Here is a 22,399-nt window from a genome sequence, read left to right as displayed (position 1 = left end):
GTGGTCGCACCCGTTGACTCCAGAGCCGTCCATCCGGGTTCTTTGAAGGTTTGGTGAGCACTGAGCAGTGACGGTCTGGGCGTGAGACTGATTTCTTTGCTGAGGAGAATTGGGCCTTTCTCCTCACAGGAGTAAGACAGAGCAAGGCTTGGCGTTGGAGGAAGAAGGGAGGCAAAAGCAAGGAGACTTGGGCTGAATATATATTAACTATAAACATAGAATGCATCTAGAGTAGGCCTGGGCCAACTTGGGCCCTCCAGGTGTTTTGGCCTTCAACTCAGCTTAAGCGGCCGAGGGGGGAAAGGAAGGGGCCTGAGGCTGTTAGGAATGGTGGGAGTTGAAGTCCAAAACACCTGGAGGGCCCAAGTTGGCCCATGCCTTCTGTAGATGCTCCCATGCAAGGAGACTCATTGGTATCTAGATAGACTGCACGATATATAGTAGGAAGATGTATCTTCATTTAGAGTGAGTATAACATTGTGATTCTCCATCTCGAAAACAGGTTTTCGGCCCATCGGACCTTACTTCGGTCTTCTGGATGGCAGAAGGCAACATATTAAAATACGTCCCAGAACTTCACGTTCCTGAAGAAGAGATCGCAGGAAGCAGTACTTATCCAGGTGGGTGGTTGAGTGGTAGGTCTCTAATCTTATTCAAGCAGCATTGTTTTTAGTTTTGTCCTGAGGCCTTTGATATTAATTGGAAGTTTCCTTCTAAACAGCAAGATTGGGATGTTCGGGATGTCATGGGTGGTATATGCAAATGCCTTCCCAAGTGATGCCCCTTGAGCATGTCTAAATATATATTCTGCCACGTGATGGTTCTCTGTCCAGAGACCAGAAGAAGATGTGTAAATGAAGAAAGTTTATCTACTTGTAGTGAATATTGTGGTACAGTAGAGTCTCACTTATCCAACGTTCTGGATTATCCAACGCATTTGTGTAGTCAATGTTTTCAATACATCGTGATATTTTGGTGCTAAATTCGTAAATACAGTAATTACTACATAGCATTACTGCGTATTGAACTACTTTTTCTGTCAAATTTGTTGTTAAACGTGATGTTTTGGTGCTTAATTTGTAAAATCATAACCTAATTTGATGTGTAATAGGCTTTTCCTTAATCCCTCCTTATTATCCAACATATTCGCTTATCTAACATTCTGCTGGCCCGTTTATGTTGGATAAGTGAGACTCTACTGTATTTAATAATAGAATCTCTGAAAAATCCTGAAAATCTCATGTCAGCATGCTGGAAGAAGCAAAGACCACCAGCACTGAAGTGATGTTTCTACGCCATCAACTCCGCTGGACTGCCCACACTGAGATTATCTTCATCAACCCTTCGTTTAGTCAGACAGAACCTTGAGCAAGATGAACTGTTGGTCTGATCCAGTCTGGTAGCACTTAGGCCATGGATGTGGGATGTGTTGTAGCCCACCTGATTTTATCAGATTGAATCTTTCCCCATCTCTAGCCACAACAGTCATGGTGTGGGATGATAAGAGCAGGAGTTCAAATAGATCTAGGGTCACAAATTGTCCATCCTTCCCTTAGACTCTAATAAATATTTCTTCTATATATGGGCAGGGAGCTGAATGTTTGGTGCTTCTGAAGTGGAAATGCTGTAATTCTGACAAGTTTCTTATCCTTTTTATAGATGATGTGAAAGTGAAGGAGAAAATAGAACTTCTTCTCAGTACAATAACTGCAGAAAGAGCAGCCCAAGCTTTACAAGAAACCCTCAAGAGTCAAGAGGAATTGCAGGGAAAGCCTTCACAATTCAGACGCCGATGCAAGAAATCTAATGTGCCAGACTCAGAAAAACCATTCCCCTGTATCGATTGTGGGAAGAGCTTCTCCCAGAGCTCTAACTTAATAGAACACCAGAGAATCCACACAGGGGAGCGCCCATTCACCTGCAGTGAATGCAAGAAAAGCTTCAGCCGCAGCAGCACTTTGGTGGAACACCAACGCACTCACACAGGCGAGAAGCCTTACAAATGTCCAGAGTGTGGACAGAGCTTTACCCGCAACTCTACTTTAACCGACCACCAACGCATCCACACTGGGGAGACACCCTTCCCATGTCAGGAGTGTGGCAAAGCCTTCAGCCGCACCTCCAGTCTTGTGAAGCACTTGCGCACCCACTCGGGTGAGAAGCCCTACACGTGTCGGCTCTGTGGGAAATGCTTCTCCCTGAGCTCCAACCTTCTCAAGCATGAGCGCACTCATTCAGGAGAAAAGCCCTTCCCCTGCACCCTCTGCGAAAAGCGCTTCAAGAAGAAGACCCACTTAGTGTCCCACCATCGCGTGCACACTGGGGAGCGGCCCTATCGGTGCGAGGAATGTGGGAAGTGCTTCTCCCAAAGCTCCATTCTGGTTGAACACCAGAGGATCCACACTGGGGAGAAGCCCTACAGGTGTGCTGACTGTGGGAAGGGTTTCTGTGTGAGCTCCAACCTCATCAAGCACTATCGAATCCACACAGGGGAGAAACCATATGTTTGCTCTATCTGTGGGCAGACCTTCCGTTACCGGCCCCAGTTCACCCGTCACCAGGCACAGGGACATCCTGAAAAGGAGGAGGTGGAGAAATCAGTTCAGACACCCAGTTCCTTGAGATGCCTCCTCTGATACAGATATTAGGCAGTGTGTAGCATAAGACTCCTCAATTATGTCTTTATGATTGTAGCCTCTTTCACTGCCTTCCTGTTTTTGGGTTGGATCCAGGCTTATTCATAGAGGAAGCACGCTAAAATCATTGGAACTAAAGCTTGTCATGATTGCAGTGGATCTACTTGATAAATGACTAAGGCCCCTTTCACACAGCTGTATAAAATCCACATTGAACCAGATTATATGGCAGTGAGGACTCAGATAATCCAGGTCAAACCAGATATTGTGGATAATCTGCCATCATATTCTGGGTTATATGGCTGTGTGGAAGGGCTCTAAGTTTGGATCCCACCTCTATTGGTATAACTTTTTTTAAACTGCAGTTTGGCTAACTTTAGCCTCATGAAGGGAAAGGTTTTAATAACTCAATATCTCAATTCCTTATTTCCTCAGTCAGAATGACCGTGTTATTCTGCATAACAGTACCCCAGCAAGGGAGTGTTGATGTGCATCAGTAGAGCTTGATATGCATCAGTGTATCCCGTTACACATTTTTACAATTCACTAACAGTGTTTGTTAGCACTTCTGCTACATAGCTAATTATATCTAAAGCTTTGTCATTCAGTGATAGAACATTTCAACATACATTTGCCCAGCAGTGATAGATACTGAAGAAATGCAGTATCTGCACTACAGCAGCACTTCTTGAAGAGAGGATGCTTGAATCCCTCATACCAACTGAGGAGCATTCATGCATTTGTTGTGTTATTGAACTGATAAACCAGAGAGGTCCAGATATTTCTTATCCAAGATTTTGTGTAAAGTAGCAAGGATATTTCAATCAGAATTTGGGAGAACGGGGCACATACCAGATATGTACCCCTCTTCTTCATTTTGCAAGTTTGATACTAAATTGAAACTGAGCAGTGGTTTGAATCTGAGGCAGAAAAGAGCAAGGCAGGAGTAAGTTCTCACATATGCTCAACACAACAGATCCACTGTTTTTTTAATGTATTTTATTGTTTGTTTTACTTGCCTTAAAAATTCTTTTTTAAAAAAAATATCTGTGTTTGAGAATTGTGCATATTTAAATTTTGTTAATCATAGGCCGTGAAAATAAATGCTTTTTCTCTCATTGTACCCATTCTTTTGTCTAATGTAGTGTTTTCAGAACAGAATTTCTAGAAGAGATAAATAGGGGTGATCTGTACCCACAGCATAACCATTGGGGTAGATTCTTCTGTATTAAATATAACTGTATTAGCCTATACTTAACTAAGTAATTTTGCCTGGGACTCAAGGTGATGCACAAATGAAAACAAGTAGAATATAATAACCATTAAAGAAGCATCATCATTATAGGCGGTGGAGCCCCTGGTGATGCAGTGGATTAAACCCTTGTGCTGGCAGGACTGCTGACTTGAAAGCTGGGTTGCTGACCTGAAGGTTGCCAGAGTGCAGATGAGCTCCTATGTGGGGACATGAGAGAAGCCTCCCACAAGGATGGTAAAACATCAAACATTCGGGCGTCCCCCTGGGCAACGTCCTTGCAGATGGCCAATTCTCTCACACCAGAAGCAACTTGCAGTTTCTCAAGTCGCTCCCGACACAAAAAAAAATTATAGGTGATCACTCGTGGCCAAGTATGATTGCCTTCCAAGTGCAGGGTCTTGGAGGTGGGTCTGTAGGTAACTAGAGATCTATCCTTGATCTTCATGTGAGGACATCGATTTCAAGATGGAAGGCAATCCCAACAAGAGTTCCTCTTGACACATTTCTCCCTTTCACCCTCTATTCGTACCTCTTCAAATTCTACAGAACTGTTGGTGACTCACAAATTAAAACATGTACAGTATAATAAACATTAAAGACCAGTAATGCTAACAACATTTTAAAACATGAACAGCATGTTCTTGAAAAGCTTTCCTTTACTAAAACTGCTGGTGTAAGATAATGACAGCAAGGAGGGGAACATCTAAGCCTCTAGGATGGGAGTTATTACTAGCAACATTAATCTAGAAGGTATGGCATAGGTAAAGATAAAGGTTTTCCCCTGACTTTAAGTCTAGTTGAGTCCGATTCTGGTGGTTGGTGCTCATCTCCATTTCTAAGCCAAAGAGCTGGCGTTGTCCGTAGACACCTCTAAGATCACGTGGCCGGCATGACTGCATGGAACGCTGTTACCTCCCCACTGGAGCAGTACCTATTGATCTCACATTTGCATGTTTTCAAACTGCTAGGTTGGCAGGAGCTGAGGCTAACAGCGGGAGCTCACCCTGCTCCCTGGATTCAAACCGCCGACCTTTCGTTCAGCAAGTTCAGCAGTTCAGCGGTTTAATCCACGGTGCCACCAGGGGCTCCAAGGTATGGCATAGCTATTATTTATTTTATATTATTTATTATTTATTTGTATATATGTGTGTGTATATATATATATATATATATATATATGGCCATTCTGTGCAGAAAATTAAACTTCACAGTTCTGTTCTTTTCCAGAGAGAAGCAGCAAGAGCAAAGCAGAGTCTAGGGCTGAACCAGAACCCAAGGCTTCATGTGTCTTTAGGTCTTGCTTGGCCTGGTGTGCATCTTTGGGTCTCCTAGCAACTGCCTCCAGGATTCCGCTTCCTCTCCCCCCTCCAGTTCCCCCTGCATCATGTGAACTTGGTTGAGGATGTGACATCATCACTGGGTTCCCTCCAACACTCTGCAGGCACCACTCAGGAGTGTCCAAGCTGCAGGACTGTGAGCGCTGCCTTGTCTCTTGCTTCTGCCCTGTGGCTTTGCCAAAAGCTTCTCTGGGCTTTCTAGTATACGCTCTGCAGGATGGAAAGGAAACCTTTGGGAGGTGCAGAGGAAAAGGAGAAACTGAAAGACAAAAGTAAGTCAGAATGGGGAGAGCCATTTTTCCTGCTTCATGGCACATTAGAGATTAAAAATTCGAAAAAAATAAGATCGACAATGTTAATTCTCAGAGATTCAAAAATATTAGAATGGTACAGTAGGCTCTCACTTAACTGGAGCTCATGCATCTGAAACACTCAAGAAACAGGCAAAAATATTGAAGAAATAAAAATTAAAATAAATAATAAATTATAATAAAACTGTGTTACTTTCTCTTTGCTATTAATTACTGTATGCCAATATTAATATCAAGTCACTACAGAGGGTATGGTATGATATATATCATTAATTAAGCCTATTTTTATAGTAACTCTCAAGCATCCAGAAACTACATTTATCCTGCATCTGCAAGTCCCCATAGATGCTGGTTAACTGAAAATCTACTGTAACTGTAATACAGTTGGTTTGTGTCAAGAAATGCAAGCTTTCAAATGGTATCTGGGGAGGAAATAATGAAGGGTTCATCAAAAAATGGAGGTTGGCATTTGAATATTTGGAAAGAAAGACAAATGCTGACCTTAAAGTAGCCACAAGGGAAATTTACTAAAGTAGTGTAGGTTTTATTAAGATAAAATATTTGTATCATGTGGTCTTGAAGCCAGCTTTGAAATTCATGGTTGATGATGGTTTATCATCAGTTTTCTAAAGCAGGGAGAAATGCTTTGGGAGTGGAAATGATTATTCCTTTTAAATGTCCATGTGTTAATGCTTTTGCGTGTATAAGAGAAATGTTTATAAAATAGAATGGGAGATAAAATCTACAGTATGAGTATAGCTGCAGTTGGATATGGCATGAACTCCCCTTTTCACCTTACAGTCATCTGCAAAATAAATATGGCAAATAAATTTCTAGCAGAAACAACTTTAGTTTCTTAGACATTCATATGAATGTATTTCCTATCCAGAGAATGAGATATATGTCTAAATATTCTGAGCATCTTGAAAGGTTCAGTGTCTGTTGTTAATTACAGCATTATCGAATATCTACTCAGTGGAATACTTCAAATATAAAGAAATGTTATGTTGGAGGTTGTAGTTTTGCATCTAAGCTGAGACAAAACATCTGATTTTGAGAGATAACCATGTTAGTCTGCTTTAGAAAGGAAAGAAGGAATCTTGCAAAATTTTGAGGACTAATCAGTAATTAGATTTTCATGGATTCAGCATAAGTATTAATAGATGCCAGTCAACTTTTTCAGATGCAGCTGAACCCTGGGTCCTAAATGCTTTTGCAGGAATAAATTAGTCTTAAGGTGGAACAACATTACTCCAAATTCCTTTATTAGAGAGAATGATAGCAGAACATAGGAGACTGAATTACGGCCATCAGGGTGTGCTATATGGGAAAAACAGGGAAATTGTAAATTGGATGACTCTTTTTGCTGTCCAGAGAAGAACTCTACTGGACCCAACTCCTTATAAGACAGGATGGCTCCACTGTACTCAAAGAGGGTATTAGAATAAATATTCTTGCCGTCATAGATTCCATTTCTGATTGGGGCTCCTTTTGTTAGCAGGTGCTGAGCATGAAAGTCAGTTTGAGAGAAGAGAGTTCAAAAAAGAACCAGAGGAAAACGTGGAGATACATGAGATGGGAACATTTTTGAGGCCTCACCAGGCAGGACTACTGATCGGGAGCAATGGAGGAAGACAAGTGAAAGACGAATATGGTGCAACTGAAAGAGATGCTGAGCTGCATCACCCCAATAACTCCCAGAGCTTTAACAATTGTGGCACTCAGGTGGAGGAACAGCGGTGGTGGAACCAGGTGAGAAGACACCAGGAAAAGGAGATTTCCCATGATCCCCCAGGGTTTATCAATCTTCTGGGTATCCTGGAACCATCTCCTCCCCTGCCAGCCCCCGCCCCACGCAGGCCAATGGATAAGCCATACCACTGCACTGAGTGTGGGAAAAGCTTCTCACAGAGTTCAGTACTCATTGAACACCAGAGGATCCACACAGGTGAGAGGCCTTTTGTGTGCAATGTATGTGGGAAGCGCTTCTCCCAAAGTTCAACCCTGATGGGACACCAGAGGATCCACACAGGTGAGAAGCCCTTTACCTGCTCTGAGTGTGGACGAGGGTTTAGCCGGAGCTCTGCGCTGACGGAACATCAACGTACCCACACCGGGGAGACACCCTTCTCATGCCGGGAGTGTGGGAAGGCCTTCAGCCGCACCTCCAACCTGGTGAAGCACTTGCGTACCCACTCGGGTGAGAAGCCGTACACATGCACCCTCTGCGGGAAGCGCTTCTCCTTGAGCTCCAATCTCCTCAAGCACGAGCGCACCCATTCGGGGGAGAAGCCTTTCCCTTGCCCCCTCTGTGGCAAATGCTTCAAGAAGAAAACCCATCTGGTGTCTCATAATCGTGTCCATACTGGGGAGCGGCCCTATCGGTGTGAAGAGTGTGGGAAGTGCTTCTCCCAGAGTTCTTCCCTGATTGAACACCAGAGAATCCACACTGGGGAGAAGCCCTATAAGTGTCCTCAGTGTGGTCGAGGGTTCTATGTTAACTCCAAACTGGTCAAACATCAGAGGATCCATACGGGTGAGAAACCCTATGCCTGCTCTTCCTGTGGGAAAACCTTCAGATATAAGCAACAGTTTCCACGCCATGTAGCTCACGTCCATCCTGGGGAGGACCAGGTTTCTGTGCTTACCATAAGCACTAGCGTTTCCTTGGGCACAAGTGTTAATATGCTACTCTCGTAGTGCCCAAGACAGCCCCTGGTTGAGTGGCTTCAGCTCGTCTTGAGGTTAGTTCTGCTGAAAAGTATACTTGTTGCCAAATGTGGTAGGTCCATAAACTTTCCAATCACGACTGAATAACTAAGCTGTTTCTCAGAGTTAGCAGTATCACAGTAAAAACTGGATGGCTTTGTTTGTGATGCCTTTTCATTCTCATGTAGAGGAACTGTTTCCCAGAACTAGGAGGGTTCTTTTATTAGTACAGTTTTTTTTAAAGGAAAGAAAATGATATTTTGAGTATTTTTAATCAAAATATATACAGTATTAACTAGGAAACAGCTAACTAATCTTTCAAGGGAGTGAATTGCTATCATAAATGCTATGGAATTTATTCAGACAGTTCATTTATGATACCATCTGGAAGGGGATTACAATGAAGCTTAGAACTCTATCTACTATGATGATACCCCCTTTTAAAGTTAATCCCAATGGAGACAAATATGAGGTTTTGTGGGTGTTCATCTTGTTTGAGAACAAAGGTAGTTTGACTGAGACTTTTCCAATCTTGCTAATTTTTGAATGCTACCTGGTTATCACTGTGGAGTCCCATGTAGTAGAATTTTTCTTCTAGAGGCATATAATATATTCCTCATTATCCAGAACTCAGTAGTATTCACTAGTGTCTTGACAACTTGTGCAAGATACATTCCAGATTTCATGTTCTGTTTGGTGAAGACAATACAATAGGAACATCCCTTAGACGGATGTACTCTCTGGTTTTGCCTTTCGTTGTTGTTTTAAAGACATCTCATTGAATCAGTTCAAAATATGAACAACTTCCTAACCTGGTGCCCATCAGATACATTGCATTTCAGCTTCTGTGAATCATCACAGTTGGCCATGGGAGCTGTGGTTGATGGGAACTTCAATCCAAAAATTGAAAGATCTTGAATGGTTGGTGAAAACTGTGCAAAAATTCTTTTGAGTTATGTGTTAGAATAATTTGGTGCAGTCCTGTCAAAACACACTGAAGTCCCACATATTTCAACACAAAATGTTAAATAATGACCCCGGTGAATGAACAAAAGGTATGCCTTGGAAGTTCTTTCATTTGGTGGAAGACAAGAGAAGTCAAAATACACCCGTGGTGAAGTAACCAGATTACCATAGCACCTCAGACATGTGTCAGACAAAATTGCTGAAATTAAATGACACCACCCAAAGCAATGCTTTTCAGACAAAAAGTGAGCTAGAAACGTTGTGAGTAAAATGTACATAAGACTACATATATTCCTGTCATGGCTCCTGGTACATTTGGACAATTGAGACTGGTAAAATCATTCTCACTGACATAGGACTCATATTCACATAAGGGCATTGCAAGATTATCACACTCCCATTTTGGTTACAGTAATAATAGGTCAAAGTTATTGCATAAAGCTGAGGTTTTCAAAAAATCGTCCATGGGGCTATATCATTGCCTACAGAGTAAACTGGCATGTTCTCTATATTGTTCAACACAAATTGCTCTAAAATACTATGCTGCCAAGTAGTTCTGCCATGTTACCTGAAAGGTATTTTCTAGATCATGTGCTGTGCTTCATCTCCGTGTTGTGCTTCCACTGTGACACAACAAAGAGCTATTTACCCTTCATAAATAATAATATAATATACTGGAGCCCCTGATGGCGCAGCAGGTTAAACTGCTGAGCTGCTGAACATGCTGACCGAAAGATTGGCAGTTCAAATCCAGGGAGCGGGGTGAGCTCCTGCTCTTAGCCCCAGCTTCTGCCAACATGACTAGACTCAAATGTCAGGGGAAAACCTTTACCTTTAACCTTATATTCTGCTCTGTCTCCCCGAGGGAACTCAGAGCGGATTACAGAATATAAACATTCAATGCTGTTACACAATTAACAATAAAGACGGACAAGTGTTGGGAGGTACACACAATGGGTCTTGAATAACTTACATGTGAATTCTGTTTCTGTGAGAGAGAAAAACATTTAAAACGTACTGTACTCTCACCCCACTAAACGTATGGTGAGAAAAAGGAAGGTCCTTAACTGATTTCTATATTCAGCCTTCCTCATTTGTGGGTTTGCCTTTTGTGGATTAGATTATTCATGGATTTGATTACAACATTATTTCTAGGAATCTTTAGGTTTCTATGGTGAAAGTTGACCAGGGAGTTGTGCTGGGGCATCAAGAGATTCCTAGAGAGAACACTTCTATATGCATTTCTAACTCCTTCAGTGTTATTCTATGGTCAATGAAGTTGGAGGATTAAAGAGCTTCTCCTAGAAGTTCTCTAGTTCTAGGCCTCCTACTTCTTTCAGGTTAAAAAATTGTTTTTTTTAATGGATTTTCCATATTTATGGGGGACTTGCCCCCTGACTGCAGAGAAAGTGGAGGGTCCATTGCTCCATAAATAATATAATAAACAGTCGTCTTTGAAGACATGGGTCTATTCATCTAATTTTTCAATGCAGATTTCAAAGTCTAGCAGATTTATAATAAACATTACAATCAATAAATCGGCAATTAGAAGCAGCACAATAAATATAATGGCATATACCCCAAAATATTACAAATCAAATAAAAATAATAATAAGATATAAATATCCTAATATTCCCTTCATAAAATATAGAATACTATTCCAAACACTGTGTCTCCAAAAGAATCATGGTTTGTCATCAACCACGTGTATTGAATCAAGATTTGTACCTTAACAAAGATAACAGCCTTATTTTCATTTCATTTGGTTCTGTTAACAGGAACCAATAGAGTAATTTACTTTCCTATCCTAGTGTGCTAAGTGAGTTAGTGTTATTCTTAGATGAAGAGTGAGTGAAAAGGCGGTGTAGAATATCTGATCCTGCCCATTTGATTTGTTTTGTACCAAGTGTGTTTCAAATAAACTGTGACTGTTGTTTTCATACAGGGTTTTTTCTGACTCATTAAAAACTCTTAATTTTATATAAATTAAAAGTTCTATCGATGGTATTTTTGTTTGTTCATTTTATACTATTTATCTTCCTCTCCTTCAAATGAAAAGGCAAACTATATTTTGCCACATGACATTACATTTAGTTTTGTTTTTTTGTTTTTTAAATGCATTTGATAACTATTTGTTTTTGTTTAAATACTGTATTACTTCAATTCAAATTTGCGTTTTTCTTTATATAAACATTTCTAAAAAGGGGATGTGTCGCAGAATTGTGGATGATATATATAGCTTTTTTCTATTGGTGTCACTGAAATTAGTGAGCCTCTTCTGATCAACTGTCTTCAAATTGAAGAAATACAGCAACTGGATTGCTTTAATTGTGTTTTAATTTTTGAATGGAAAGATTTGAGTGTTTTCATTTATTTTAACATTTTATTTCAACAACTAGTGATATTGATTAAATATTCAGTACTATTAAATGCTATTAAATATTTCATATTAAGAGTATTATACAGCAAATAATTTACTTTTAATTCTTGGATTGAAATAATTTACTGTTTTGAGTATTTTTACATTTTATTTTAACAATATTTAGTATAGTTTATTAAATATTCAAAACTATTAATTTATCGTGTCAGAAGCAAATTGAGAATACAGTTCTAATACATAGGCAATCCCTCATTCTCTGAGTATGATGGCCTTCCAAGTGTAGTGTCTTGGCGGTGGATACGTAGGTGACTGTGGAGCCCTGTTCTCGATCTGCGTGCTCTTCCCCAGTGAGGGCATCAGTCTCCAGGTCACAGGTGGTCACGGTCAAGGTTGACTTGACACGCCTTCTTCTTGGCACATTTCTCCCCTTCGCCCTCCATTCGTGCCTCTTCAAATTCCACAGCACTGCTGGTCACAGCTGACTTCCAGTTAGAGCAATCAAGAGCTAGGGCTTCCCAGTTTTGAAGGTTATCTTTAAGACCATCTTTAAATCTCTTTTGCTGTCCACCAACATTCTGTTTTCTATTCTTGAATTGGGGATGTAGTAATTGGGAATGTTTTGGGAGATGGTGATTGTGCATTTGGATAACGTGGCCAGTCCAGCAGAGTTGATGGAGTAGGAGCATTGCTTCAGTGTTGGTGATTTTTGCTTCTTCCAGCACACTGACATTTGTCCGCCTGTCTTCCCAAGAGATTTGCAGGATTTTTCGGAAGCAACACTCGTGGAATCATTCCAGAATTTAAGTGTGATGTCTACAAACAGTTCACGTTTCGCAGGCATATAACAGTGTTTGAGGACAATAGCTTTATAAACAAGCACCTTGTATACAAAAAAACCCCCACAGAGTTAAAAACTTGGCATTATACTAAATTTCCTGCTGCAGGGGAGTGTGCTTGCTCCATCAATGTTTAACATTTACGCAAATGATCAGATACTGCCAGAAGGGACAGAGTTTGATCTATGCTGACGATTGTGTCATCACTGCTCAAGCAGAGAGCTTTGAAATGGTTGAACAGAAACTCTCCAAAGCTGTAGGCGCTCTTAGTTCCTATTACAGGGAAAAGCAGCAGATTCCTAATCCATCTAAAACACAGAAGTGTGCTTTTCATCTTAAGAACAGACAAGCATCTTGATCTCAGGATTACCTGGGAAGGAATCCCACTGGAGCATTGCAGCACACCAAAATATCTGGGAGTCACTCTGGATCCGTGCTCTGACTTACAAGAAGCACTGCTTGACTATCAAGATAATATGGGTGCTAGAAAGAATATCGTACGAAAACTGACTGGCACAACCAGACACAGTGAAGACATCTGCTCTTGCGCTTTGCTACTTTGCTGCAGAGTAAGCATGCCTTGTGTGGTATACATCTCACCACGTTAAAACAGTGGATGCGGCTCTTAATGGGACATGCCACATTATCACAGGATGTCTACGCCCCACACCACTGGAGAAACTGACAGGCAGTTGTGAGAACTGAAACCCAAAACACCCGCACACCCCAAGTTGGCCCATGCCTAAGGCCTTACAAAGCTCAAAAGAGTGGGCCGCTGAGGATTTTCGGTTTCCTAGCAACAAGTGCCGATCTTCTCGCGAGAGTTGTGTCGCGCGGCAACGTCACATTCGCGCGCCGCCCCCTGACGTTTCCCCCTTTCCCCCGCTTTCACTTCAGGCTGGAGAATTAACTTCCGGTTTGGGGCCTTGGAAAGCCTGGAGGGCCGTTCGTCTGTTCTCGCGGTGCCGCGTGAGGGGAAAAGGGAGTTCTCGCGGTGGCGGTCGTCATGGCAGCGGCTGCGAGGCCCAGCGCCGGCGAAGCGGCCTCGGCTCCCGATGAGGGGGGCGGCGGAGGAGGAGGAGAAGAAGGCGGCAGGGAGAGTCCTCCTGGCTTGGAGCCGCGACGGGAGGACGAGGACGAGGCGCCGGGGAGCGGCGGCAACGCCAACCCCAACCACCCGCCCTCGTCGCCGGGGCCCCGCGAAGCCGAGGTCGCCGTGGAGATCGGGGAGACCTACCTGTGCCGGCGCGCGGACGGGACCTGGCGTAAGGCCCTCACTTTGGGGGACCCCGTGGCTGCCATGGCGACCAGGCCTCCCTCTATAGCCCATTCATGCTGTTTGACTGCCAGGGTTCAGTACGATGGCATCCTCGGAGCTGTGGTGTCACCAGGCCTATGTCCTATCCTCCGCCCAAGAGGACCAAGCTACAGCTCCCCTGAATCCATAGCATTGAGCCATAGCACTTAAAGTGCTGTCAAACTGCGTTGATTCTACAAACAGGCACGGGCAAACTTGGGCCCGCCAGGGGTTTTGGACTTCAACTCCCACAATTCCTAATAGCCTCGGGCCCCTTCCTTTCCCCCCTCAGCTTGATAATGAATATTTTTGGTAGACTGTGTCATGGTGAATTACTGACAGCGCTGTTTGCTCTTTGCTTCAATGCTCTATACCAGACTGATAGTTGCTTCTCTTCTAGATTCTGCAGAGGTGATCCAGTCTCGAATAAATGAACAAGAAGCCAGGGAAGAATTTTACGTGCACTATGTTGGATGTGAGTGCTGTGGGTTTCTTCACATTCACTAATGTCGTTGGGGAGATCATTAAAAAATAATTGAGTTGGAAGAGATGATGGTGTCTTGTCTAGTCCAGGGGTTTTATGATCCTTTGATTATATTTGGCTTTCCTTAAAAACTGCTCCGAATACACCCATCACAGGTTGTTGCTTTGAGTGGATGTGTTTTGATAAATTGTGTTTTGATAGGGCCTAGTTATCCTTCATGGAATTTCATCTGTATACACATGAAGCTTAGAGGGAGAACAGGAATAAGGAGTGGGAAAATAAAATACAAAGACTTAGAACTAAACAAGACAGAGTTGATAGGGAGGAGTTACTTTAACTTCCTAACGTTCTTTTACAAATTAAACTATTTCTTCTTTTTGCTCTATGAGGCATAAAAAAGCCCTATGAGGAGCGACTTAAAGAGCTAGGCATGTTTAGCCCACAGAAGAGAATGTTGGGAGGAGACACAACTGCCTTGTTTAAATATTTGAAAGACTGTCATAAGAAGAAGGGATCAGGCTTGTTTTTTTCTACCTAGAGACTAGGACTCGGAGCAGTAGGTTCAAATGGAAAGAAGATTTTACCTGAATATTAGGAAGAACTTCTTGACTGTAAGAATAGTTTTTCAAAGAGGGAACTCTCTGACTCAGATTGTGGTGGAAGCTTCTTTCTTGGAGCCTTTTGAACAGAGACTGCATGTCCATTTGTCAGGAGCACTTTGATTGTGCTTTTCCTGTATAGTAGAGTGTTGGACTAGATGGCCCATGTGGTTTCTTCCAACTATGTTTCTGATTCTCTTGTATTTTGTTTATCTGTCAAGCCTAGTTTCAGCAGTAAATGATGGGAATAAATTTTCAATATCATGCACAGCAAACTTACTTGGAATGATCTTAAAGCTTTTCTTGTGAAGAGCCACTATTGTATAAGATCCACATTCATATGAAATCATAGTAGAACTACTAATAAAAATAGAAACCTGTGTAAATAGTAGAAAACATTAATCATTTTTGTATATTTCTGGAGGCAACATTCTCCTTTGAGGCTGATCCAGAGAAAACTCTGGACCAGCTTTCTAACTTGATCTTCAGAAGCTGGAGCCCCCATGTTGAATTTTTCACTTTGGGGCATGATACTGATAGGACAACACGCTATCAAAAGTAGGTAATGTATAATATAAAAAGGCTTTCTCTTTCCACTTCCTAACAATCACAGTTAACCGTCGCTTGGATGAGTGGGTGGATAAAAACCGCCTGGCCCTCACCAAGACAGTCAAAGATGCGGTGCAGAAGAACACTGATCAGTACATGAATGAATTGTCTGAGCAGCCAGAGCGCAAAATCACTCGCAACCAAAAGCGCAAACACGATGAAATCAACCATGTGCAAAAGGTAATGCTGACTGAGAGGTGGCTGGGAAGGCAGAATTATGTGTTGTGCTTCAGTCCAGAGATAGAAAAATCCTGCATATCTAGACCATAGTAGTATATGTGTGCTTGTGAAAGAAGGAGAATGAGGGGGGAATCCTTAAATTAACTTTATTGTCACTTCTCTGTTTTCTTCCATTGCAGACCTATGCTGAGATGGATCCCACCACTGCAGCTTTGGAAAAGGAACATGAAGCTGTGAGTGTTTCCTAATACATGTTCCAGGTTGTTTCCTAGACAGGGTATAGCTGTGTTCAAGACTCCTAGCTCTTGTTCTTTCTCTTCAGATCACCAAGGTGAAATATGTAGACAAGATCCACATTGGAAACTTTGAGATTGATGCATGGTATTTTTCGCCGTTCCCAGAAGACTACGGAAAGCAGCCCAAGCTGTGGATCTGCGAGTACTGCCTCAAGTACATGAAGTTTGAGAAGACTTACCGCTACCATCTTGTACGCAAGGGGCAGGGCTGCTCTCACAGTCGCTGAGGGGTGTTGAACGGGAGAACATGAGAAATATATATGGAATAGGGTGATACTGAAAGATCTTAAAGAGAACCAGTTTGCAGGATTGTTGGGTATCAACAGATCTACCTTTTAAAATAATCTTTTGGTGAGCCATCCTAAAGATATAAGGAACTTTAGGGCATATTTCTGCAATATGAATAATCATTTTCAATAACCATTTTTTGGTAGCTCATAAGATTATAACTCATAATTTATAATAGCCTGCTCATTTTGTGTGTTGAGAGCCTAAAAGCTTAAATATAGAGAGGAATTGATAAACATTAGATACTTGGAATTTTTAGGTGATTATTGCTCTTTCTCTAACTCAGGGACAGTGCCAGTGGCGGCAACCCCCAGGGAAGGAGATCTACCGGAAGAACAATATTTCTGTGTATGAGGTGGATGGCAAAGACCACAAGGTGTGGGCTCACTTCAGTTGCTGTTTCTCTGCCAGTTCTTGCTTTTGTTGTCCGTGAGCATTATTAGTCAGTCTGCTATATGGGAAAATACTAGTGTCTGTCAAACCAACCTTGTAACTAAATCTTGGAACCACTGCTCTCCAGATAAGAAGCCAGCCCCCCAACCCACAGAACCCTGACTAGTTATTAGCCAGGCATATTACTTTCCTCTCCCATACATACAGTGTTTTTCATATTTCATTTGCTCTTTGAATATTTGGAATCTTCTATTTGTTTCTGCTTGTGTCATTTTTACTGTTTTTTACTGTTTTTGTTTCTCTCCTTGTTACTTAGATATCTGTGTCTTCACTCATGTTTGTTTTTCTCCAACAGATTTACTGCCAGAATTTGTGTCTCTTGGCCAAACTTTTCCTAGACCACAAGACTCTCTACTTTGATGTGGAACCCTTCATCTTCTACATCCTCACCGAGGTTGACAGACAAGGGGCCCATATTGTGGGCTACTTTTCCAAGGTGCTGACTTGGCTTTGGATCTGTGGGGTCGGGGTACCCCACATTCTAGCTATATTTCAGAAGACATGTAAGAAGGAGGATGAACATCCTAGAGCTTCCTCTCCTGTATTTAAAAACTAAATTCTTCACCAAAACAAATCCCAATTTGTCTTGATTCGGCCTGATGTGTTTTTGGATGTAATCCAGGATGTAATTCTGAAGTACAAAATCTGCATAATATTCAAACCATTTTTGACTTCCCATTTTCTGTGTTCTTTCCAGCCCAAGGCCATCATTGCTTGGGTGGCGACTGTCATATATTTGATACTTTCTGCCCAATCTTTAATTATTTTTATTCCTATCTACCTTCTGGGTGAATAATTCCTTTTTAATCAACTCCAGTTTATGCCCTATTAATTTTTCCACTTCCTTCTTTACCTTGTTAAAGAATTTTTTGTACTTTGTCATACTACATATGCATGTAGGAGCCAATTTTTCCACATCTGTGCCAACATAATTTTCCAATTGATTTAGTTATGTGAGATAATTTATCTGGGGTCCTATACCATTTGGTCAGTATTTTCCTTTATGTTTCTAAAGTTCTTATGTGCTTGATTTCTTAAATTGAATTGATCCAGTGTTCAGTGTCTGACTCGTTACTATTCAGGTCCTCTTTCCATATCTCTGCCAATGTTTTCTATTTATATTATTTTCCAACTAATTTCATGTATATGAAACCTACAGGCCTTTCTCCTTTTCTAATTTCCGCTTGAAAGTTTGGTCAAAATCTGTTTCTGGACCTTCTTTATTCCTCCAATAATATAAGCCTTTGTTTCAACTGATTCCATAAAAGCCAGTTACATTGACCACAGTTATCCTTTATCGTTATCCCCTAGTCTTTGATTGTCCCGTCTGGGTTGAGGAGTTTTCTTTATCAGTTTCAATTCATTTTGTTTTAAATTTGTTATCACTTTGCCAAATATTTATTCCTTTTTAATGGCTAGAAACCCTATTGGGAGTGTATCTACTTTATTTATTGGAAATTTACCTTGCCATTTTCCCCCTAATGAGCATGTCTTAATAGCTTCAAGAACTAGAAATGTTATTTTGTTCGTTATGCATTTATGTACCTCTTTTCATTTGGCATGCAATGTAGTATACATTTGTTAGAAATCAGTACCAAAAGAAAACTGACCAAGACAGAAAGGGAAAATTAGGAAATCCATTATTTTATCTACTTCAGGAGACTGTCTGATCAAAAGAGGCGTTAACTTAGCAGTCATGATTGAGCTAAAAGGGGACGCTTCTTTGTCTCATTTCTTTCTTGGAGACTACAAGGCATAGTACCCGCTACTGGACATGTTTCTTGCCTTATACAGCAGATGTTGTGATTTTGCATGCAGTGGCATGTTTCTTGCTTCCCCCTTTTTTTCTTTTTCTTTTTCCTACTTTGATTTGTTTTTTATTTCTAGGAGAAAGAATCGCCAGATGGCAACAACGTGGCCTGCATCCTCACCTTACCACCATACCAGAGGCGTGGTTATGGAAAGTTCCTCATTGCTTTCAGTAAGCTTCCTGTCAGTCAGAATATGATATAAATTGTTAGTTTCCCAATCAGTTCTGTTTGCTGGAGATAAAGGCAGTCTCCTTCTGCCTCTATTACATGTTCCCTTGTACTTGACTACAATTAATCTGACATAATTTACTGCCCCCGGTTCTGTACATATAGTGAGGAGAGTAAGCTAGAACTTTTACCCAAAATAATCTTTGAAATTTAAATGTTAGGTGTTAAGCTTTTTCCTAAAGGGCCATCACCAGGCATAGATTTTGAGATGTGTGGATTCTGAAGTGTGATCTCTCAAGCCTTGATCCTAAACCTCTTCTTCCTCAGGCTATGAACTATCAAAGTTGGAAAGTACAGTTGGCTCCCCAGAAAAGCCCCTTTCGGATCTCGGCAAGCTGAGCTACCGTAGCTACTGGTCGTGGGTACTGCTGGAGATCCTTCGGGATTTCCGGGGGACGCTCTCCATCAAAGATCTCAGGTGAGAGGCAGTTTGATTTCTAGCACCTTGTACCACTAAAAGGGGAACAGATACACTCCTGTGGCATTGTATTATGAGGTTTATGTAGCCCTCCTATTAAAATTACTTACAGATAAGAATGCTTTACTTTGCACTGTTTTAATGCTTTCCCCCCTCATTTTCTTTTGCTTTGTGACCCTCGGCACAGCCAGATGACAAGCATCACACAAAATGACATCATCAGTACTCTTCAATCGCTGAACATGGTGAAGTACTGGAAGGGCCAGCATGTCATCTGTGTCACCCCCAAGCTGGTTGAGGAGCACCTCAAAAGCGCCCAGTACAAGAAGCCTCCCATCACAGGTGCTACAGGGGGGAAATATTCCTTCTAGATTCTCAAGAGTCACTCTATCTATATGTGTGTGTGTGTGTGTGTGTGTTTGTGTAACAACTCAGGTTCTTGTTTGGTCAGTTCTCTATTTCTTGGCAAGATTTGCTCAAAGGGAGTTTTCCTTTGCTTTCCTCTGAGGCTGAAAGAGAGTGATTTGCCAGAGATCACCCAGTGGGTTTTCATAGCTGAACAGGGATTTGAACCCTGGTCCAATAGAATTGAATCCAGTGCTCGAACCATTACACCAGTGGTTCTCAACCTTTGATCCTCCTGAACTCCAATCAGCTTACCAGCTGTTAGCAGTTGTGAGAGTTGAAGTCCAAAGGTTGGGAACCACTGCACTACACCATAACGACTCTTTGATTGATACGGATGTCAGAGAAATAGCCACCTTATTCTATTGCACTATAAAATGGAAAAAAGCGAGGGTGGGAAAAGAAATCTAGCAGCACCTGATTTATATTTTCGCTCAAGCTTCTGTGAGTTTCAGTATATTTCTTCAGATGCAATGATAGTGATGTTAAAGATTCTGGTTATTAAGCAGATATTTACAGTAGTCGGTTATTGTATGTGAAACTGACATAACCCAGAATTTTTGTAGGGTTCCTAACCCTGGTTTACATTAGTTGGATGCATAAGTCATATTGCTGAGTGAATGTAGACAGGCTTAATTGCTCCACAGTATTAATTCTAAACACAAAAATGATATTCCCACCTCTTGAATACACAGGTAAGTTCTGTAAGCTGGTTCTGCTTCGTTGTCTTGGTCATGGGGTCTGCCAAGCATAGCTACATGCAAACACAGAACCACCTTGTTCAAAGTCAGAGAAGTCAAGAGTTTCATTTACGGTAGTTTCGGATTGATTTGTGTTGAAAAGATCTATTGTTTTCCTCAGAGATGGCCAGGCCATGTGCGTGTGTGTGTGTACGTACTGGTGAGATGGCAGTTATGTAATTGGAGCTGCAGTGAGGTTGCCAGGTTCCTCTCCAGGCCTCTTTTAAGAAATTGGTACAGAGAAAGTTTAAGACAGGCTGGTGATCGCTCACATGGAAAACTTGCAGAACTATAATTTACCTTTCTCCATCATAGTCACTTTCAGTGTAGTTAGAACAACAATAAGAACATTATGAGAGCCAAAAGGTATTTACCAGGACATTGGTTATTTGAGTTTGCTGTTACATCACCAAAGTATCACATGATGTATGTTTGTATAAGCTGCTTCCTGCAGAAGGCTACTAAATGTAATCTTTCCAATGTGGATAACCTTTTGAGAGTTATCGGTAATCTCACCTTGGCTAAAAGGCAACTTCACCTGTTGTGCCAAAAATGATGAAATCTGTTTGACCACACTTCGTTGGAGCTCCTAAACAGGAATAATTTAGTTGCAGATTCCTTTCAAGGGGCCTGGGTTAGACTGAATGATATGTAGGGGCTTTCAAGCCTACAGTTTTCTGATTCTGCCCTGCCCAAATTATTTATTTTCTTCTGCTGTTGTTTCCTCTTTTCCAGTGGATTCTCTCTGTCTCAGATGGGCACCTCCCAAACACAAGCAGGCCAAGATTTCCAAGAAGTGAAAAAGAAGCGGATATGAGAAATGGAAGGGGCTCACCCCCAGTACACACCAACCATTTATTTTAAGAGATGCTCTAATACCAAGTATCTGTCTTGGTCTTGCATTGATCAGACATACTTTCAACGGATGGGTTGGTCGAGAGCGCAGGGGTTCTCCACCAGTTTTGTAACAGTTCAGCTGGAGTGCTGTGCCTTGCTTCCTCCATTTATGCCCAGTACCCTAACACTATTGAAAGTTAGGTTGTTTTCCCCCCTTAGGGTGTGAAAATCTACCGAAAGGTCATCTGTCTTACTGATCGCAGAAGGATGTGGGAAGTCTGGGTCACTTGGCTTGTTTTGGTGGAGAGATCAATAATTTCTCTCACTTATGCAGACAGTAGTAACTTAGAAAAAAGACTGATAGCGTTGCAGTTTAGTTTGTCTTGCGTCTCACAGTCAAAAGAGTTTTAAAGATGCTGCCAACTATTAGGGGAAACACTTGTTACAACCAGACACTTGTGGTCTTCAGATATTTCTAGTTCAATAGACTGCTGGTAAGAGTCCGAACTTACATTCTGCCAATCCATCAAAAATGGTTTTCCAAGGGAAATGTGGCAAGCAAGAGAAATCACCTTCAGCTTTGAGCCTGCCTCCCCCCCGAGTCATCATGGTGGTAGGAAACCAAAAATAACCTGGGTGGTTCTAAATTACTAATGAGGGGGGGCAACTTTGCTTTGAATGCCCTTTTAAGTGACAGCCCGGAGTGAACTGCTATGTTTTTAGTCATCTGTTGCAGAGACAACTTGTCATAAACTTAAAATGGATTTTCTGGAGGGGAAATAAAAAGTCTGTTGAGCACAATGGAACCTACATAGGAAGATTGCAAACAGTCTTCATATAATAATATTTTACTAAGATATTTACACACCTTTCTTTTACACTGGGCCAGTAGTGATGGAAAGCAGTTGGGCTCTGAATTGGATATGCCAAGAAGAAGTAAATATCCATTTTGTGATCTTTCTACAGCTTTTAGGACTCGTATTCCATGTATGCAGTGTGTTTTGTTACTTTCAGAAGTATTTTTAAGTAATAAAAAAACACAAAAGAAGTGAAGTATCACTGTCTATGTGCTTACGTGAGCAACAGCACCTTACAACATTGACATGGTCAAAAGTTGGATTGCCACATTCAACTGAACCCAGAGATGAATGACTTTGTCCATCAAGCCTTTGTTGCGATACCTAAAATCTTGATGCCAAGGAAAATTCTGCCTTCACAGCAACTTCTCATTAGGTCTCATTCACACCATTGGGTTTGACAGTGCTTGTGGATGTGAAACTAGATGCAAGGCCACTATAAACCCAAATACTTTTTCTTCATAAT

At 41.5% G+C, this 22,399-nt stretch overlaps 2 protein-coding genes across 3 annotated transcripts; both read left to right on the top strand.

Moving 5' to 3' along the window:
* Nucleotides 1-11,155, top strand: LOC100556596 (zinc finger protein 883). The gene is made up of 4 exons (XM_062984051.1): nucleotides 1-131; nucleotides 503-620; nucleotides 1,660-2,561; nucleotides 7,559-11,155. Exons 2-4 carry the CDS (start codon nucleotides 539-541, stop codon nucleotides 8,237-8,239), a joined length of 1,665 nt encoding a protein of 554 aa, XP_062840121.1. The 5' UTR covers nucleotides 1-131; nucleotides 503-538; the 3' UTR covers nucleotides 8,240-11,155.
* A 2,147-nt stretch (nucleotides 11,156-13,302) lies between these two features.
* kat8 (lysine acetyltransferase 8) lies at nucleotides 13,303-22,129 on the top strand. 2 transcript variants are annotated; one of them, XM_003223899.4, is made up of 11 exons: nucleotides 13,306-13,696; nucleotides 14,129-14,203; nucleotides 15,425-15,600; nucleotides 15,780-15,833; nucleotides 15,923-16,087; nucleotides 16,471-16,560; nucleotides 16,933-17,073; nucleotides 18,525-18,618; nucleotides 18,944-19,094; nucleotides 19,282-19,436; nucleotides 20,975-22,129. In XM_003223899.4, the coding sequence occupies exons 1-11, from the start codon at nucleotides 13,438-13,440 to the stop codon at nucleotides 21,037-21,039; spliced, it is 1,425 nt and encodes a 474-aa protein (XP_003223947.1). In that variant the 5' UTR covers nucleotides 13,306-13,437; the 3' UTR covers nucleotides 21,040-22,129. The 2 variants fall into 2 exon arrangements, with proteins under 2 accessions (XP_008113635.1, XP_003223947.1); XM_008115428.3 differs by lacking the exon at nucleotides 20,975-22,129 and having other exon boundaries at nucleotides 13,303-13,696; nucleotides 19,286-19,422.
* Nucleotides 22,130-22,399: the final 270 nt, after the last annotated feature.

This window comes from Anolis carolinensis, chromosome 6 (genome assembly GCF_035594765.1).
Source record: "Anolis carolinensis isolate JA03-04 chromosome 6, rAnoCar3.1.pri, whole genome shotgun sequence".
In the NCBI taxonomy this organism is placed as follows: domain Eukaryota; kingdom Metazoa; phylum Chordata; class Lepidosauria; order Squamata; family Dactyloidae; genus Anolis; species Anolis carolinensis.
The sequence above is the reverse complement of the archived record's forward strand: the minus strand, read 5'-3'. Positions and strand labels throughout refer to the sequence as shown.

Bases quoted from the DNA above. Each gene is read 5' to 3' on its own strand.
- LOC100556596 (XM_062984051.1), top strand. From the start codon at position 539: ATGGCAGAAGGCAACATATTAAAATACGTCCCAGAACTTCACGTTCCT. The intron at 621-1,659 runs GTGGGTGGTTGA...TCCTTTTTATAG, and splicing joins AGGAAGCAGTACTTATCCAG to ATGATGTGAAAGTGAAGGAG. The intron at 2,562-7,558 runs GCACAGGGACAT...ATGGGACACCAG, and splicing joins CCCAGTTCACCCGTCACCAG to AGGATCCACACAGGTGAGAA.
- kat8 (XM_003223899.4), top strand. From the start codon at position 13,438: ATGGCAGCGGCTGCGAGGCCCAGCGCCGGCGAAGCGGCCTCGGCTCCC. The intron at 14,204-15,424 runs GTGAGTGCTGTG...TAACAATCACAG, and splicing joins TTACGTGCACTATGTTGGAT to TTAACCGTCGCTTGGATGAG. The intron at 16,561-16,932 runs GTGTGGGCTCAC...TTTCTCCAACAG, and splicing joins TGGATGGCAAAGACCACAAG to ATTTACTGCCAGAATTTGTG.